The 20,510-nt window shown below is 36.5% G+C and overlaps 2 protein-coding genes across 2 annotated transcripts; one reads left to right on the top strand and one right to left on the bottom strand.

The window, feature by feature from the left end:
- Positions 1-8,050: 8,050 nt before the first annotated feature.
- On the bottom strand, positions 8,051-11,834 carry LOC145772209 (uncharacterized). Its single transcript, XM_082584056.1, has 5 exons — positions 11,308-11,834; positions 9,621-9,774; positions 8,848-9,095; positions 8,449-8,559; positions 8,051-8,196 (listed from the first exon to the last, which is right to left on the bottom strand). Exons 1-5 carry the CDS (start codon positions 11,465-11,467, stop codon positions 8,051-8,053), a joined length of 819 nt encoding a protein of 272 aa, XP_082440182.1. The 5' UTR covers positions 11,468-11,834.
- A 1,723-nt stretch (positions 11,835-13,557) lies between these two features.
- On the top strand, positions 13,558-18,730 carry LOC145771692 (glucosamine-6-phosphate deaminase 2-like). The gene is made up of 2 exons (XM_082583425.1): positions 13,558-14,162; positions 16,422-18,730. The coding sequence occupies exons 1-2, from the start codon at positions 13,569-13,571 to the stop codon at positions 16,638-16,640; spliced, it is 813 nt and encodes a 270-aa protein (XP_082439551.1). The 5' UTR covers positions 13,558-13,568; the 3' UTR covers positions 16,641-18,730.
- The last annotated feature ends 1,780 nt before the right edge of the window (positions 18,731-20,510 follow it).

The following is a 20,510-nucleotide window of genomic DNA, read 5'->3' as shown; positions in this document are numbered from 1 at the left end:
TTGAAAACATGCAGCTTCATTTTCCTGAAAATCCTGATACTTACCTTCACCAGTAGAGGATGTTGTCTTCAAGCCTCCAACTCTAGTTTGTGGACAAACAAAACGAGGAGAAAACTTGTTTAGCTTTCACTGCTCTCAATTATCTGAATACAATGTGCAGTAGTTTTGGACTCCACACAAAAGCCAATTAAGTAACAACAAATACCACACCGTACTTGTAAAGTGAATATATACTATGTATAATTGGCATTTTAATGTAGCCTATCTGTATTATCTTATTCATTCCATTGTACTCTATCATAAACTTTATGCGTTACAAACTGCATGTGACAATTTACCCCAAGGTTTGTGACAACTAACCCTGAGGCGGGGGTAAAAGTCTCACCTCAGTGCTCATTTAAAATGTTGAAAAATTTGGATAAAGAATATAGTTATGTGGAATATTATATGGACTTCAAGTACTGGAAGTATGACAGTAAACCTTAGTTCGTAAATGTTTATGAAATTCCCACCCAGGGAGTGTAGATGGTTTAATTAGTAAATTTTGTGACTTCTTGCCCCCTCTTCCCCTACCTACTGCGTCCTCTTTCATGACCACTCTTTTTGCGGATGACACCAGCCTAAACATGACACACCATAATTTGACTTGCCTAGAACAACAAGCCAATGAAGAAATAAAAAAGGTTGATGTAGGGTAGGCTATGGATGAGAACTAATAAATTATCGATTAATTACACTAAAACTAATTTTATGATCATTTGTAGAAATCCTCCTGTTGCAAAATCGTTCTCTCTCACCTTAAACGGCCAAAGCATTAACAAAACTGATCAAGTAAAATATCTTGGAGTAACGATCATGGACCACAGATTGAACTGGAACGCCCATATATCTGACCTTTGCACAAAATTGAGTAAAGTATGTGGCATTGCTTACAAAATCAGATACTATGTCCCAATATCCACATTACGGTTAATTTACTTTTCATTATTTCAATCAAATCTTCAATATTCGATAATTAATTGGGGTAGGGCCAACAAAACGTTAGTACACAAGGTGGAAGTGATTCAGAACAAATTTATTAGAGCCTGTTTGTTTGGTGACAGGAAAACCTCGACGACCTACATGTAGGCCTACATCAAATTTCAGGTATTAAAAGTGAGTGACCTTGCAAAGCTGGCATATGCACAGTTCATGTTCAAGTACGAAAACAATTTTTGCCAGCATGTTTCTCTGGCTACTTTGTTAAGGGCGCGTTCACACTATAAGAAAATATCGTGGCAGCAACGCGAAGCAAACGTATGACGAGAAAAAAAATGTCTACACTACAGTTATTTCAGTGCAGGCAAAGCAAAACGAATACCAATGCCTTTATGACGCAACAATGCTTTTTTCAGCTGTTGTAAAAATGGTTTGATCAGTGTCACGTCACTTGTCAGATCATCACTCAATCAATCAATCAATCAATGTTTTATTTGTCAGTAACAGGAACATAGGTACATGTTTGAAATATGCAATATACACAGTACAAAAGTTACACAAGTTCCCATACCGACAGGGAGACAACGAGACGACCATACGGTCTACTAGTCCATACGGTCTACTAGTCAATTGCCACCCTACGGAAATTACGATTTTGCCATTTAAAATAAGCTTACAAGAGAAAAATAATAATTGAAACGTTCCCGCGCTTCAACAACAGCATACGCACAAAAAAAAAAACATATTGATGATAACGTAGGCCAAAACACAAAATTCCATGAAGCAAGCAGAGAATAATAAAGTTTCCGAAGCAACTGACAAGTTGGTTTCCATAACATATCACTTACGATGCACTGTAGCTTTGTAAAATTAACGTTTTGATCTCTTTTTTGAAACAATGAAATGATAAGTTTTTTAGCCTACTTGGAACCTCTGACCAGAGCATTGGTCCCAATACCTGCATGGATTTCTTGCCAAATTCTGTGTTTGATCTGTTTATAAAATAATTGTTGCCTGTTTGATATCTTGTGTTATGCTGATGAATAGAGGAAGCATTTGTAAATAAATCACAATACGTAGACGGATACTCATTCATATGAACTTTGTACATATGTTTTTTTATTTCAATGTTATGTATGTCTTTTAGTTTCAAGATGTTCATTTTGAAAAATAAAAAATTAGTGTGAGCATAGTAATTTTGTTTCGTAATTATTCTTATAACCTTTTTTTGTAATTTTATTAATGGATCCAGTGCACTGTTACAGGCCTTTCCCCAGCTTGAAATACAGTATTGCAAATGACAGTAAATCAAAGCGTGATACACATCTTTTAAAGTGTCTGTGTTGACATAATTTCTGAGTTTAAGCAACGCCCATGAACCTTTTGCTACTTTTCCGCAAATTTTATCTATGTGATATTTCCATGTTAATTTGTTATCTATGTAAACGCCAAGGTATTTTATTTGATCTTTTTGTTGAATGCTTGTGTTACCAATGTTAATGTTAAAATTTTTTATGTGTTTTTTATTTGTTATTAGCATGTATTCAGTTTTTGAGAAATTTAATGATAATCTATTAAGCTTCAACCAGTTGTAAACTTTTTGCATTTCGGCATTCACATTGTTCTGCAAATTTATTTCACATTTGTCGCTCATCGTAAGATTGGTGTCGTCAGCAAATAGTTTAACATTCATGTTTGTTGAATTTGGTAAGTCATTTATATAGAGTAAGAAAAGAAGGGGTCCCAATGTCGATCCTTGGGGCACACCGCAGGTAACCTGTCTTGAGTTTGAAGAGATTCCATTGACGACCGTGTGCTGTAGACGATTGCTGATATAGCTTTTTAACAATTGTAATGGAAGGCCCCGAAAACCGTATGTTTGCAGTTTCTGTATGAGAATAGTGTGATCAACTGTGTCGAAGGCTTTAGCTAAATCAAGAAATACAGAGCAAAGTTGTATCTTTATTATCTAGGTTAGTTAAGATGTTATCACAAACGTTTGACACAGCTAACGAAGTGGAATATTGTGGTCTAAATCCATACTGATGTGGTGTGATCAGGTCTTTTTTTGTTAGATAATTGTACATTTGTTCATACAGGCATTTTTCGAATATTTTGGTGAAGGGGGACAATAGTGATATGGGCCTATAGTTGGAACAATTTTTCCTGGAGCCACTTTTGAAGATTGGGGTAACTTGAGCGACCTTTAGTACATCAGGATATACACCTTTATCGATACACTCATTGAATAAGTTGGTGAGGAAAGGGGCGATTATTGGTGAGGATAGTTTGACAAATCTTATAGGTATTCCATCATGTCCCGTACTTTTAGAGACAGAAAGATTATTAAGATGTTTTAATACTTCTTCTTGATTGACAGGTTTTAGGAAAAAGGAGAATGGGACACTTTGCAATTTCAATAATGAGCCAGGAGACGGTAGAGGGATTTTAGATGCCATAGAAGGACCAATTTCTGTGAAATAATCATTAAAACAGTTACTTATTTGTGCAGGGTCAGATATTTTTTCATTGTCAGTGCTAATTATTTCTTCTGGTATGTGAGCTGTGTGCTTATGTTTGTACTTGATGATGTCATTTATGGTTTTCCATATTTTTCCAGTGTTGTGCTTGCTTTGCGTAATAAGAAAACTGTAATGCATTTTTTTTGCTTGCTCTTTGGTATGAGTAAGTACATTTCTGTACTTTTTGTATGTTGCTTGTGCAGAAGTGTTTGTTGGGTCTTTTATTTTTAAGTGATATAGTCTGTTTTTAGTTTTGATGGAGTTCAAAATTCCTTTTGTTAGCCATGGTTTGGTCTTGAGTTTTCTTTCTCTTCGAGACAACAATCGTAAAGGTGCATGCTTGTTTAAACTGTCATTAAAAGTGTCGATGAAATGATTAAACTTGCTATGAACTGAATCATTCCTTTCTGTGTATTGGTTGGTCAAGCTATTTTCCAGATCACAAACGAATTCATCAGCAACAAAGTTTTTCATGTTCCTTACTTTTTGTGTATATTTTTCTTGTTTTGGTTTTACAGAGTTTATCACAACTACAATAGGAAAGTGGTCAGAAACATCGTGAATAAGAACATGGCATTGAATTTTATTTGATTGGTCGTTGCTGTATACATGATCGATTAAAGTTGAAGTTGTGGAAGTTACACGGGTTGGGGATTGTACTAATTGATTGCAGCCTAAAGAGAGAAACGCATCACAGTAATTTTTTACAGCAGAATTTTTTGTCTTTGCTAACATATCAATATTAAAATCACCACAAATGTAATATTGTTTTTTGAAATTATTTAACGAATCAATGCGCTCACAGAATTTGGTTTGAAACTCAATTAACTTATTTTTGGGATGCCTGTATACTACACCAACTGTGCACTGTCTATTGTTTGATAAAGTAATATCCACCCAGAGATCTTCACATTCCTGTAAGTTTAGACTTAAATTATTAATTTGATTATACTTTATTGAACTGCTTACGTATAGCCCGACACCACCTGCTTGTATTTTAGCATCAGTTTGTTTGTTATTAAAGTGGACAAAATTATAGCCTTGCAAGCTAACAAAATGCAATCGATTTTCATTCAGCCAGGTTTCTGACACAGCAATAAGGTCCGGTGCTTCTTGCATTTCGACAAGCAGTGATTCTAATTTTTCAAAGTTGCCAACTAGGCTTCTCATGTTTACATGTAAAATCGATAGCTGGTTCCTATTAATATTGTTAGTTAAAGAGAAGGAGTTTTTTGAATAAAAATTTTTACAATCCGCAGACATTGCCACAAACAAAGTATGACCAACAGATGAATACAAAACCAATAACGCAGGACACGAAAGATTACAAAATGACTTTGCAACAAAACAGATTAAAAGCAAAATCACCAACACCTGCATTTATAACTTGTAGTCAGGATAATCAAAGAATTCACTTATGTGTGACGAAATAGGACGGTGACCAACAAGCACCGAAAAAGAACAAATAACAAGTCTGGTTTAAGTGGTGTAAGAAACACTTTAGAAAATAAACAAAACACTATTATTGCGTTATAAAATATTTAATTTAGCAAGGATTTTGGAAATTGACTACGTAATAATTTTAATTTGAAACTAAGAACTAAATTAAATTACGGTACTTTAGTTGATGAGAGGTAACTCAGGGCAAAATTCCGTCAAGCAGTGATATAGAATCAAATGAATTGTGTTAAAATGACCTGATTAAAATATGCAGCTTAAAAAGAGAATTAAGACTGGCGAGGATAATGGATATACTTACGTAGACGTAGCCTAAGTTAGTCGGTTTATGATATCGATCAATGTCGGAATACGAATTGTAAAATATACAGTACGAGAAAAAAAAAATATACGAGTTCGGAAGGTGAAGATTTCAAAAATATTATTATTACGTCACAAAGGATGAAACTTAGGGGAAAAATATTAGTCAGTCTTGACCTAGCTGAATCTGATTACTGTACTTCAAAATTGTGTAGAACTACAAATTAATAGAATAACAAACTAAAATTAAACAAAAAATGGAGTGGTAGCGTACAATAAACTGTCCAGATTTGATCTTTTTTTCTTCTGAAATTTGATTTGTTTCCAATAAATTAACCTCTTTGGTGTTGATGGTTGAGCTTGTGCTGAAATTGGTCTTGGTTGGGTTGAAGGTTATTAGTAACGGTTGGGTGAAAAATAATGGCTGGGTTTAGAAAATGTAAGAAAGTCAAAAATGAGTCCTGTTAACTTACTTTGTCTTCTAAACTTGAGGATTTTACTGGCAGCTGTGATTATCTTCGTAAATGCAAAAAAACAAACAAACAATGACTGCTGACTTCTTAGCTAGCCTAACTGAAGGTCTTTTCAAGTTTAATTATCTCTGCAACTTCCGCAGTGGTTGATTTTGATAGTTTTGGTGTTGATATGACTACAATCAAATTTTCTTCTTGCTTTTTCTAGAATTAGCTTTTCTCCAGGCCTTAATTATTTTTTTGAGTCCATTTTTTGATTTGGGCCTGGAGAGAGTAATTTTTGCTGCTTGCTTTGAAAAGCGCGGGAACTTTTTTTATCACTGCAGTGCTGTCACAGTATTATTGCTGCTACTTTTATTAAACTTGGTTAAGATGCACTTTCACAAGGTGAGAAAAGCTCGAAGAAAAGTTATTCTATTGCAAATGTTGCATGCTCTGGAGCGTGCACAGAAAAAGAAGAAAGAGCGGAAATATTGGGTTCACCCTATTTTGCAGAAGAGAGATAGTGAAGGTAAGAAGTTTTCATTATATTTTAATAGTTGTCTAATGAAAAACTACACGTGTTTTCACTGTTGGTCTATGTAGTACAAATTTGTCGGCAGCAGTGGCCGAGTGGTTAGCGCGTTGGGCTCGCAGTCGAGAGCCTGCATGTTCGACTCCAGCCACCCGCACTTGCTGTTGTTTCTCTGGGCAAGAACCTTCACGATAATTGCCTCTACCCAGTGATCGAGTAATGGGTAGTACCAAATTTAAGTCATAAGTAGAGTAGACAACCGGAAACAGACATTGCCGTCGGCTGCAGCGTGGGTCAGGTGTACGTCGGAAGGCGTACACCGATGCATAGCGCTCAAATCCGCTTTCCCGCAATGCAGGATAAAGATAAAACAAACAAATAGTAGCCTATGACAACCTAAATGTTGCAGGTGATTACTGTAAACTGGTAAAGGATTTACGAGATTTAAGGCGGCCTCACTTCTTCACTACATTTCGTATGACACCTGAAGTTTTCGACATACTGGTTGAAAAAGTGGGTCCTTTAATCAGGAAGCAACACACGCACTTACGAAAACCCATTTCTGTGGAAGAAAGAATTGCTGTCACCCTCAGGTAGCATAATTTAAAAGTCTACAAAACATTTAGTAGCACAGTAGTCTATAGGCTAACAACACTTGCTAACATTTACAGACCGACTTTCTTAAAAATAAGCAATCCGGCAAAGCCCATTTGAAGTTGATTTATGTTGCTTGTTTTGCAGATTTTTGGCGACTGGTGATAGCTACTTCACAATAGCTTCAGCCTACAGAATGAGTAGGGCCATTGTGTGCCAGATTGTTCCAGAAACTTGTCGAGCCATTTGGAATATTCTAAGCCCTGAACTGATGCCTTTACCAACTACCTCTGAATGGGAAAAGATTGCAACAGATTTTAATTATTTTTGGAATTTCCCTCACTGCGTTGGTGCCGTAGATGGCAAACACATCGTCATTCAAGCACCACCAAATTCAGGGTCATCATTTTTCAACTACAAAAGAACTCACAGTATTGTGTTAATGGCTGCTGTTGATGCTCACTACAATTTTGTTTTCGTCGACGTCGGGTCCTACGGGCGACATAGCGATTCTACTATATTCGCTCAGTCTGAATTTGGAAAACTATTAGTCAGTGGGCAGCTTGGACTTCCAGCAGATAAACCGCTACACGGTACAAACCAACCATCAATGCCGTTTGTATTTGTAGGAGATGAAGCTTTTCCCCTCAGTCAAAACTTGATGCGACCTTACCCTGGTTCAGGCCTATCTCATGATAAAAAAATATTCAACTACAGGCTGTCGCGTGCGCGACGAATTGTAGAAAATGCTTTTGGCATATTAGCTTCAAAGTTCAGATGTTTTCGTCGTTCTCTTCTAGTTGCTCCTACTTCTGCTGATGCAATTGTTAAGGCAGCCGTTGTTCTTCACAATTTTCTCCGACGTGAGTGTGGTACACAATATCAAAGTCCGAATTCCACTGATCATGAAGATAGGAATGGGACCGTGCACCTAGGTGAATGGAGAACGGAGGGCATTTCTCAAATGCGTCAACTGCGTCGCATCGGAAGACGAAGCTCATCTGAAGCCATCAATGTACGCGAATCTTTCAAAGATTATTTCATTGACGTTGGAGCAGTTTCATGGCAAAATGAAAAAGCTCTGAGCACTACGTAGCTTAAGATGAATTGTAGCATGAAATAACCATTTTCAAGTGTGTTTCATCACAATGTATTTCAATGAAAAATGTAGAAACTTCAGAAATGGCATACTAATATAATAGGCTACTAGTTCAATGTAATGATTCCACTTGTTGTGTGTACTTTTTAACCAGCTCCATCACTTCGTTTTGGAAATTCATCCTGATTAGTTTTGGCATTTGTCTGGCCTCTTTAGCTACAAAGTCAAAGAAAGAGCCGGTGGAATCATGTTCTTGTTCTGCAAAAATAAAAACAGATACATTATAACAAATTGTGTTAATTTATTTCATGTGCTTTCAAACTTGTGTGAAGTTCTCGAGGTTGCAATGCCAGTTCAGTATATTTGTATTTCTGACCAACAAAGCAGAAAAATAAAGCTAAAAGTTGAGTAGGCATACTGAATAGAAATTAACTACAGAACATTTTGAAGTTTATTATGGTAAAGAAAGGTAGGCTATTGCAGTTTCAAAACAGCAGAAAGTTTGGTTACCTGCTTCCTTCTGTATGTCTTTTAACTCCTTCATGCAAAAGCTAGCAATGGATGTCGTACAATCGCTAAATTTACGTTTGCGACCGCCAGTTCTTTTCTTTGTACAAGTATCTGTGACAGACGTAAAGCAATATGAAGCCTAAGCTATGACATGTTTGGTTTTTGAATTTTTATCCTCAGACTGACAAAGCCTCAATATGTCCGTTTCGCATGCTTGTAAACTGTAGAGGCTTTCGCTAAAACGCACACCGCGAAAACCGAACCGGCGCCGCTTGATCTTGAGTCGGGTGCTTAGTCACTGACATCTGTTAACAGGTCCATAAACACACACAACATAACCCACAAATGATTTGCAATGAATTCAGCATTTACAGGCGTAGCCTACTTCCGCTTATTTACCTGAACTCATACGCTGGTTCAATGAAATTGGCGGTGATTCTACTGAATCAAGCTCGTTGTCCTCAAGAGAAAGAGTGACATTTTCATTTGGAGCCTCCGATGATTGGCTGTTGTCTAGCAATGAATTAAAAACTGACTGAGTGTCAGCTTGTATGTCTCCAGCGATGTGGTAGTCAGCTTCATTTTCTGTAAGAGGTGATTTTTCTTGAAGCTCCTCTGAGATTCCAAACGTCAGATTTGAAGTAGTTCTGTGAAAACATTTGTATACTTTCAGTGCCAAGGGTATTTGGGTAAGGCTATTCGAAACAAAAATATTTCGTTTCGAAGCGAAATTTTTTTTCTTGATTTCGTTTCGAAATAATTTCTGAGTAAAGAAATTCGTTTCATTTCGAAATCCAAGCCATTTCGTTTCGTTCTGTGTTCGAAACGAAATATACAAGAGTTTGGAAATATAAAAAGTGGCAAAAACTCATTCATCAAAGTGAATTCGCATTAAGGCTGTTTCGAAACAAAATTCCTTTTCTTGGTTTTGTTTCGGAGCAAAATCTTTAAAAAGAATTTCGTTTCGAACAGCCTTAGTATTGGGTACGCAACAAAACATTTCAGTGACATTGACATAGGCTAGCAGGCTTATCCTTGAGCAATTAATTTTCAGTTATGGCAACATACGTTTGTATGAAATACATATTGATTGAGATAAATGTAGGCTACATACAGGTACAGATTGATTTATTTTGCACCACATAGGCTAAGTAATACCTGAAAGTACTTACTTTCTATATGCCATGACTGGGTCAAGAAAGCTCATAATGTTGAGCAAACTCCATGGCTTGCTAGTGGCAGCTGCATCGCCAGATCGAGGGATTTTTTTCCTTATTCGTCTGTATTTATCCCGAAGTGATTTCCACACTTTGGAACAGTCTGAAACTAAACAAGCATATTTTCATCTAACATGATACACATTAATGACTTATGTATGACATTGATTTGTCCTGCATGTTCGGTCCTGTAACAGGCTACCATGAACAGTTACATGGCTAAAAAACAAGGATCCCATCAAGCAAAACATTGAGTAATATGGTGAATCTGATATGTCTCTTAACTAAAGTAACTGTGGTTACCGTACTCAATGTCAGGAGAAATGCAGATGATAAATTTTACTTGGATCCATGTATTGTAGGATGCAACCAAACGAATGAAACTAGTAAATAAAAACAGTCAAGTTTGGTAAGTATATAACTAAAATTTATTTAAGAGCTTTTGCCACCTAAAATGTCAGGGTTATTCAAAGAGAATATGTTGTATATATTTGAATAAGACTACTGGTAACCTACTGATGAAGCTGTCTTGATGGAATCAAAAGTGAAAGTTCTAAATCTAGTACAAGTTCTACATTTTAGAGAAAGTTTCTGGCGAAAGTTCTAAATCAGTGGTTTTCAACCTTTTTTGGATTGTGCCCGGAAAATAAAAATATTCAATAAAAGCATATTTAATGCAAAATTGAACTAAATTTGATTCATACCGACAACCAATCTATGGTGTGTCTTGTTTTTCCGCGTTAACACAAATTTTTGAAATCAATATTGCGGGATAAAATATTAATGTCACCATTATCTGAGATGCAGTCTTTTTGTATACGAGGTAGATGCAATCTTTTTGCGATGTAATGACTGCTTTTATGACATTCCACCAATTATTTCCATTTCTTATCAAGCTAGGCTAGAGAAAAAATACCAGTTGAATAAACTCTACATTTTCACCAGTTGAATGTATAGTATATATATAATCTTTCATGCATTTATGGAAATCAGTTTCAGTGAGATGGTTGGTGCTTTATTTTTTTACAAGCTTGTCAATGTTTGAAACTGTTGCTAAAAGTATTTTATTTTCATACAAAGTACACGCTGAGGTTTTTCAATGTCTTTGAGAACAATACTGAGAAATCCATAATCCATATTTGGCATAACATTCCAAATAACCTTGTATACAAAAAGACTGCATCTCAGATAATAGTGACATTAATATTTTATCCCACAGTAGGCTATCTAACATAATCCTCAAGCAGTGCTTAGCATTGGACTGGACACTGCAATCCCCAATGTGACATACATGTAGGCTACCAAGGGAAACATATATATACCGATAGGCTACAATTTCTTAATCATTTTGTTTATCTGCAAGGTTTCAACAACATAGGCCTAATTAAAAAGAAATTCTTTTGTGGCAGTCTGTAGAGGTATGGGTTATGTTGGTTTAGATCTCACATTGTTATTATGCACTTCAAATACAATAAACTATGAAAAGCAATAATAATACTTTAAATATACCCCCAAAAACACTTTTACACTATGTTATATTCGGGTGGTCCTTATATGTAGTTATAATTCAAAAGTTAGCAAATAAGGACCACTCTAATATTATACAGTATACCGGTACTAGGTAGGCTACTACAAGACTCACCATCAGGGCAATTACACTGAGCCGCAACTTGCACCCAAGCGTTCTCACGGCTGTTGTGGTTGTGGTAGGACTGTGTCTTCACATCCCAAAGACATGAAAAGTCCTGTACGGCCAAAATTAAAGCTTCCAATTTTTGGTCGTTGTTGAAAAATGTGCTCATTTTTTTACTGAGAGTACCGTAACGTAACAACTAGTAGGGCTAGCTACAATAATGTTATGATCTAAATGATACCCTTTCTAAGTTACTGTTCTAACTACAGATTCTAACTAAAATAATTTGGATATATTCCTGATTCACTGGTCATGAAACTAAGCACTTTGGGTACAAGCTTGCTGTCCTAGGTAGCCTAACCATACTCATTTTATAATAATTTTCCTTAACTACTGTCCTAGGTAAAGCCAAAATAACTTACTGAGACCCAGCAATTGCCTTATCTGCTACAGAAACTTTCCCAGGCTATTCAATATCCCTGTATAACTACCAGCTTCAAACAGGGTAGTTGTCCAGACTCCAGCCTAAGCGAAGCAGACACCCGAGACTCAGATAATCAACTTTCGAGCCAAAAACACGCATGACGTCACGCAGAAACCAAGCGCAGCTGAGCAGAAAAAACGCTCAGGATCGATCTTTGTCACACGCTCACTTTGTGAAACTGAAGCAAAGCAACCGCAAGTGAGCGACACCAGGCGATAATAAAACAAACAAAAGGTTCGCTTTGCTGCGGCGAAAATAACTGTAGTGTGAACGCGCCTTAAACTAGACGACATACATCAACATGATACAAGACATAAGGCTAAAACCAGATTTTTTCTTCCCAAGTTTGAAACAAATTTTGGCAAAAAAACACTCCATTTCTTGTGTGTGCAAGTGTGGAGTGAAATTTCACACGATATAAAAGATTTACCGTTCCATTGCTTTAAAAAAAAACGTCAAAAACCAACTGTTTCATGAATATACATGCGTACCTTAAGTGCTCAATACAAAGGATAATTTACCTTTATATCATCATATCGTACTTCTTAATCTTTGTTCTCTACAGTTAGTATCAAATTGCCCTGTTTTTGTACGATTTACGTAAAAATTGTTGCAATTCGGTGGTGATATTCACGTTTTTCCCCGTTGTTTCAGGAAATCTTTCGCAAGTGCTGTAGCCTATTATAGCACACAATCACTTATTGGTCGTTTGTTAATTCTTGGTCGCTGGTTTGAATCTTCATCCTCGGCTTACTCAGTTTGAGAATGCAGATTCAAACCAACAGCAGTTGTTTTTCAATCTCAGTGGCGAACCCTTTTATTCAATGAAGTAGTGTGCCTGTCTCTGCACACTAGTGTGTATGAATGTGTAGTTAGATTTACTGTGATTGGGTGGTGGCTGACTAGATGACTGCTTATGGTCTTTCGCTACCATCCTGATTGCGCCATAATCTAACCAACAGTTGTACAATGCATTGTTTTGACAATTACATTTTACTCTGATTGTTTGTTAATATATGGCGCTGTTAAAACAACATAAATTGACTTGACTTGGCTAATGGCTATGCCGCAGCTGCAAATTTTTTACAGGTCTTGCAAACGATTCTGCAATTTGCTCATTTTTAGCAATAGTCCATTACGTCAGACGCCAAGATTCAGTAGACCTGAACGGTTTTATATGACGTTTGATATGAAAATTGTCCGTAACAGATGGACATTTAGTGGAAACTGCGGTCAGCGACTTCGGCTTTGTGCTATCTTTCTCTTGATCTTTTCAGGGGGAAAATTTTAAAATGTTTGTGGAAGCTGCGCTGCGATCAGCGACTTCCGCTTTTTTTAAATTTTTTCTCTCGATCTTTTCAGGGTACGAACTAGGTTGCATCCGATTTTGTGCTACTGCTAGCACCATGTGTGTCTAAAAATAAACAAATACATAAAAATCCATCAGAAGGCAATTTTTGTCAGACCAGGTTGAGGTGCGAGCTTTCCAGTCTCTGCAAAATGATGTGTTTCTTTGGATCTCAATGTTTACATTGATTATTTTTTGTTTTAGATTAAAAGACCGGAGCCGGTCAAATAGCCACTGCCTTATTTTTTCTTGAGTGTTGCTTTGTTGAAACTCTGACGCCCACCCCAAAATTGTTGTGGAGATGCTACTGATCAGGGTAGTCATTGGATCATTTCATACAAATTAGCACTGCTTGATTTACGGTATGTCAAAAATCATGATCAAATTTTCCATTTGACAAATACGTTAATGAATGTTTTCCAGATAGTAGACAACACAATGAGATTAGTTATTCTTGATAATTATGACAAAGTTAGTGATTGGGCTGCAAAGTATATTCGAAACAAAATACTTCAGTTCAAACCTGGCCCCAGTCGATACTTTGTGTTAGGTTTACCAACTGGCAGTACCCCTGTAGGAACTTACAAAAAGTTGATAGAATTTTACAAATCCGGTATTCTCTCATTCAAGTATGTTAAGACTTTCAACATGGATGAGTATGTGAACCTGCCTCGTGACCATCCCGAGAGTTACCACTCGTTCATGTGGGAAAATTTATTCAAGCATATTGACATTGACCCTACCAATGCTCATATTCTTGATGGGAATGCTGCAGATGTTGTGGAGGAATGCAGTAAGTTTGAGCAGAAGATCAAAGATGCTGGAGGAGTGAACTTGTTCGTTGGAGGAATTGGTCCAGATGGCCACATTGCGTTCAATGAACCAGGCTCCAGTCTTGTATCACGGACACGAGTAAAGACATTAGCCCAAGACACAATCCTGGCCAATGCTCGGTTTTTCAACAATGACCTCTCATTGGTTCCACGACAAGCTCTCACCGTTGGAGTTGGCACAGTAATGGATGCTAAAGAGGTAAGGCTAGCCATCACTCAATTGTTGATGGTTTCATAATTTGGCAGACGTCTTTAAATTCTAGAAACCCTGCAAACTATGCAAAAAAACAACCAAAAAAATCAAGATGCATCATAGCCTAGATGTGCATATTTGCAACCATTTTTTTTCAAGTACCACTCAAAATCATATTTGTTAACTCTTAAGTCTTAAGTGTATAATACCGTAATTCAGTGATAATGTGTGTATTAAAATTACAATAGCACATTTTGTGATTGCTGTTTTAGTTCCAAAATGCATCTGAACACCACTGTCATCCTGGTGGAATAATTCTGCATGATCCTCAAAAAGTATGCGGGAAATAATGTGATCGTTGCAACAACACGCCGCGGACTCTGATAAAAGCAATTTTCATTGACATATTTATTTTTATGTCTCTTGAAAGTCACGAGAGCCATTTTTTATTAATTTTGATTTTTATAAACAGCAGACTTTTTCTAAAAACGTAATTTGAAAACCAAAAGTCAAGTTAGATGGTTAACATAAAAAGATAAAACTTACACAAGTTGTGATAACATTATTGATAAAGAAAACTGTTAAATTTTTTCTGTTAAGTTATTTTTAATTGCAAAGTGTATATATATTTACAAATTTGTAATGTAAACGCAATTACCTCAATAGTCGCAAATATGCACAATTGCACATCAACCCTATGAGGATTGAGGATATATAATATTAGAAAAAAGTTATTTCCATGACAAGGGAGGCAATTGACTAGTAGACCGTATGGTCGTCTCGTTACCCCTGTTAATATGGGAACTTGGGAATATGGACACAGCCTAGTTACCATTTCCAATTGTACACGATTAATACAGCCTGGTCTAACTACTCTATGCAGGCTAAGATGATCTCATAGCTGTCAGTTGACAATGTGCAAACCTTCCTTAGGGTTATAGGCTAGCCTAAGTACCACTACCAATTGTAAAAGCCTAACCTTGCAGGGTTAGTGTAGTTTATGAGATTTGCTCAATTTAAATGCCTATTTTGGCAAGTTTAATTACTCTGTTTCATGTTTGGTAAAATGTTGTTTACAGGATGTTGTTTATAGAATTTTCTATAAACTGAGAAAATTTCAGTACAAAATATTAAAGGGATTGGCAGATATTTAATGTGAAACATGGGTCAACATGACAAAAAGCAAAAAAGAGGTCCTTTTAATATCCCGGTTACCCATGACCCCAGTGAAAATTTACACTGAAATTTTATAGAGAATCCTGTAAACAACATTTCTACTAAATTTCAGCCAAAACCAATCAAAAATAGGGTCTTAGCAAGGTTTTAAAATTTTGGAAAATTTTAACCGAGAGCTGGAAACGGCCACCTTTGGATGTCTATGACCTTTGACCTTTTAAAGTGACAATATAAACGATGTTGTTTTTTCAATATTTGGCAGAAGTACAATCACCTGTAAAAAAATTAGGTTCTTACCTAATTTACTTAAGCAGTAATAGGACCTCACACATGGCCAAAAATAAAAAAGTTGTGCCCCCTCGGCAGACCCCCCAAACTAAATGCTTTATAACTTTCGTGTTTCTCAATAAATTTCACTCAAATTTTGCAGGTGTTCATCATATAAGATAGTGAAAAGGTATGTAAAATTTAAGAAAAATTGAAAGGGTTCAACTTCTTGACTGTGTGAATTGACACGGAATGGCCCAATGGTAAATTTTCAAGTGGCTGGTGGCAGATCAAGCTCTCGTCAGATTACATTCTAATTTTGCACAATTAGTTTTAGTAGTAATTGGCAAGTTTTGCAAACCCGAGCTAATAAAAATTTTATAAAAAGGTTTTTTCACTCCACCCTAATCTTCATGTAGCCGAGTATTGCATTTTTCTCTTGGGTGTTTGTGTCGGTGCCCATTCTCGTGGTTCGTGCATTGTCTTCTTTAGTATCTAACAATTTCTTGTGCATTTCGTCGCATTATGAATATACATACCTTGAGCAGTATTTCTAGCCGCTACTAGCAGGAAAAACCTAGAACATCACAACTCAGGCGAAAGAGAAATTGAAAAAAGAAAACTAATCGGAAAAAATGATGGTTTGCGAAAATGAGAGGACTTGTATACCTGGGACTGGTATATAAGTCCCCCCCACCCCCCTTGGTAACTCATGACAAAGACAGGACTCAATGGACATGGCTCTTTCGCCTTAGTTGTGTGATGTTCTAGGCGTTACCCTACTACCACGGTCAGATATTAAATAACATTAAATGACTTCAGGTAATGATCCTCATCACCGGGCAGCACAAAGCGTATGCTCTCCACAAGGCTATCGAGAGTGGAGTCAGCCACATGTGGACAGTGTCAGCTTTCCAGCAGCATCCGAAGACCATCTTTATTTGTGACGAGGACGCGACCTTAGAGCTTAAAGTGAAGACGGTCAAATATTTCAAATGTCTAATGGAGATCCACAATAAGTTAGTAGAAGAAGTTGAATGAAATGTCAAGCTGGATTGGCTTCAGTTGCCGTTGAAAAGTGAATAGGTCATTGTGTATGTGTAATCATAACTCGAAATAGTGGAAACTTTGTTCTCAAATCATCTTGAAACTCATTGAAATCTTAGAATTTCAACCTTATACCGCAACGATGCTAATGTGAACCGAGTACAAACATGTGACGCCTGCACTTGCCATTGATACATATCTTAACGTTACCTCCTTTAACTGCTTACTTTTTGGCTTTTTTGCTCACTGTGGAAATACACAATTACACGTCTTGCCTGCACTTGGAAACCCCATCCGCTACACAGCCGAGCGTCATCACGAATTTTTTTACCTGCAGTTTTTTCGAAGGCTGTTGAATCGTGAGCTTGGATTATTTTTGTACTAAGCTAAACAAGCTTCTTATATTTCTGTAAAAAAATTCTCAGCTTTCAGTCATAGTTACACCACATCTGCCGACTTGAAATATATATTTTGTAGCAAGTGCTGTTAGGATTAGTTTGTTGAATCAATTTGTCAGTTACGAATATTCGAGGAAAGTATACCCCATGACCTTTTGCATCCTTCTTGGTCGCTTTGGGGTTGAAGCGAATGGTTCCAAGACTTGACCTCAGATGTTGAATTTGACTCGTGTTCCAGGGCACACGCTATCCACTTCGCAAAGCGGTTATAGGCCTATTTACGGCGTCTACATGCGTTGAATTAATGTAAAAAAATAATCGATTTTGCCAGCTAAGCTTCTCGTGTTTGTTTGGATCGGAATTTCATTTGTGCAATGCGTTCGTATCGACATTCGTTCAATGTCCAATTGCGCCATAAATTTATGTCGCCACATGTTGAATTTTTGAAGAAGCGACATCGTAAAGCCGTCAAAATAGAGGGTAGACGACTGGACGTCCTGTAACGGAGAGTCAACAATACGGTCTTTGGGATGCATAAGGCTGATGCTGTATAATGTAAAGAACTGAAACACTCAAGCGACCAACCTCTATTCACAGCAGCAGTCGACGCCTTTTTTGGTACATAGCCCACCTTAGTGAATAAGTGAAAACCTAACGATCGCAATCATGTGTTTACTTAAATAGAATGAATGTATTCAATGCGTATTTTTAATATATCTCACGTGTCACACATAGTAGGCTATCCAAGTTGTCATGTAATCAAGTTCTACAGGATATTGTTCTTCTTCGGATTGCATATACCGTAGCCTACTATAAGTTTTGTCTTAATTATATGCCAAACCATGTATTGTATGAAGAGTTAGTATAAAATTTTATTTCCAAACCGCGCAGTGCCAACAAAATGGTAACGGGGCGCTGGTTGAGTCCTCATATTGGCTGCGTTGGTACCTATGAAAGTATACTTGAAAGTTGACTGACTGACAAACTCATATTTACTGTGTTCAGTGACATTATATGCAGTCCACAGTTTTACAAAGATAGTATTGTGCTGTGGTAAATTTTTTATTGCCGGATTACAATTAAACAACTAATGAACGGGAGTCATGAAGACGAATTTAGCGTTCTTGTCAACTTGTCATGATTGAAATCGATAGAAAATATTAGCCATAGAAAAGAAGTCCGTGTATAATTGTCCCATAGGGCCATAGCGGATATTCTGTACCAACAGCGGAATGAAATGGATAGTCAGAGTACGCTAGTCACGTATACAAATGGTGGACCCAGAGATGATTTTTGTGGTCATCAAAACCAGTGGCGGCCAGGGTTGGAAAAAATCATGATTTTTTTTAAAAAATCAAAAAAATCGGATTTTTTTGATTTAAATCGGATTTTTTTGATTTAAATCAGATTTTTTTGACTTTTTTTTATATAAAAAAGCGTCGAGTCTACTTGGGGGAAGAGATCATTTTAGTAAGATAGCAGAATTATTTTTAACCCCTTGATTGATTGAAAGGCTTTGTTTTGCAAGTGTTTAATCATTTTTATTATCATATTGTAGGCTAGCCTGTCTAGTGTCAATTGCATGGTACTACGACAGTTTATTGAACGACAATTAATCGAACCACAGTTTATCGAAACGACAGTTAATCGAACAACAGTTTATGGAACGACAGTTAATCGAAAACCTAACCCCTAACCTAGTCCTTACCTTAACCACAGTCGTTTGATGAACTGTCGTTTCGATAAACAGTCGTTTCGATAAACTGTCGTTTCGATGAATTGTCGTTCGATGAACTGTCTTTCGATAAACTGTTGTTCAATGAACTGTCGTTCGACAAATTGTCTTTTAATAAATTGTCGCGTCACGCTATTGCACATATTTTTAAGTAGGTGTGATATGTTGCTTTATACTTAATCATAATGTGCATATCGAGATTGAGGTACGTCTCAGACTGTCATCTCACTACACTAAAGTCTTTCCTTACGTTTGAGCCAGGGATATCTAGAGAAGGGGATATGAAGGCTCGCAGCGATTGCCTTATTCTCATGACACTACCAGGGCGGTAGTTTGTAGTGCTTTAAACATGTGGTTATTTTTAAAATTAGAGAAAGTTTTGTAGTGCAGCTGGTACAATAAGCTACAAAAGACAGTTAGCAAATGTTACGTAGAGCATATTTAAAGAATACTTGTTTACAAAGACAGTTGAAAAATTACCAGTAAGCTGTTTTTTATTAACAAGCAACCATGAGCATGCTGTGAATATCCAGGTGTGATTCTAATAGCGCAATGCAAGCTATCATAACAAGATTTATTAAACTACTATCGGTGCCAATTGTCATTTTACGATAAACACAGATTATTTACGATAAACAAAAGCCCTTCTATTGTCAGACGTAATAAAAGCCTTCGTATCCCCTTCTTTAGATATCCCTGGTTTGAGCACACATTACTTTGCTTTTTTGCTCAACTGATGCATAGCCTACAACCAGACTTTTTGCAAAGAAAGTTTAACTGTGTAATATAATTATGTTACCGACGTACCATACCAAAACAATAAAAGTTCAGATGACACAGAATTACAGTTTATTTTGCATTGAGAAGCTTGTACATAAATACAAGCTCGCCAGCTTTTGCAGTGCCCAATCGATTTCGAACTTCTGATTGAACCAGACCAAAAGTGGAAAAAACTTGCTCAAAAACTATGTTTAGTGACCAACACTGTTTATGAACTGCCAAGTAAACTAAGTTGCCTTTCAAAACATGCATAGCCTATAGCCTTAAGTATTTAAATATAACTTTTGTATTACAGAAAAGCAGTGAAACATTTGTTGATGTATTTATTTTTATTTTAGCAAATAAAAAATCATTTGATTTTTTTAATTGATTTTTTTGATTTTTATTGTTTGATTTAAATTATGATTTAAATCAATGATTTAAATCATTTGATTTAAATCAGCCAACCCTGGTGGCGGCTGGTGAGTCGTAGAAATGGGGGTGCTGCGGCCGGGCTTCGCCCGTCCGCGTGTCCGCCGAAGGCAAATACAACAGCGGGAAGGGGGCCTCCTTCAGAAAATTACACTTGATTTGGTGCATTTTGAGCATGTTTTAGCTCTAAATTGTGATAAAAGTTTAATGTAAAACTTGACTTATAAGGATTGCAAATGTGTAATATTTTGAAGGGGACAATGAACAAACATAATTATGTGAATAACACGTTCTTAATGATTAAAGGAGAAAACGGTTGTTTTTTTCATTACCTACTCGACAAAAAATTCTCCCGTGGCCTATGTCACTTTACATTTTGGATGTAGATACATTGCTTGTTGCATGACATATTAAATTTAAGCAGTTTTTTCCAAGGATGGGAAGTAGACCTATCCTAACAAGTATCAGTTTTTCTAGTCCCTCCGTATTTGGGTTCTTCTTTAACTAAAACTACCCTAATACTAATCAGCGAAAATGTAA

This window comes from Aplidium turbinatum, chromosome 6 (genome assembly GCF_918807975.1).
Source record: "Aplidium turbinatum chromosome 6, kaAplTurb1.1, whole genome shotgun sequence".
Classification (NCBI taxonomy): Eukaryota; Metazoa; Chordata; class Ascidiacea; order Aplousobranchia; family Polyclinidae; genus Aplidium; species Aplidium turbinatum.
The sequence above is the reverse complement of the archived record's forward strand: the minus strand, read 5'-3'. Positions and strand labels throughout refer to the sequence as shown.

Bases quoted from the DNA above. Each gene is read 5' to 3' on its own strand.
- LOC145771692 (XM_082583425.1), top strand. From the start codon at position 13,569: ATGAGATTAGTTATTCTTGATAATTATGACAAAGTTAGTGATTGGGCT. The intron at 14,163-16,421 runs GTAAGGCTAGCC...AAATGACTTCAG, and splicing joins CAGTAATGGATGCTAAAGAG to GTAATGATCCTCATCACCGG.
- LOC145772209 (XM_082584056.1), bottom strand. From the start codon at position 11,467: ATGAGCACATTTTTCAACAACGACCAAAAATTGGAAGCTTTAATTTTG. The intron at 9,775-11,307 runs GTGAGTCTTGTA...ATGCTTGTTTAG, and splicing joins TCAGTGTAATTGCCCTGATG to TTTCAGACTGTTCCAAAGTG. The intron at 8,197-8,448 runs GTAACCAAACTT...TTATTTTTGCAG, and splicing joins AGACATACAGAAGGAAGCAG to AACAAGAACATGATTCCACC.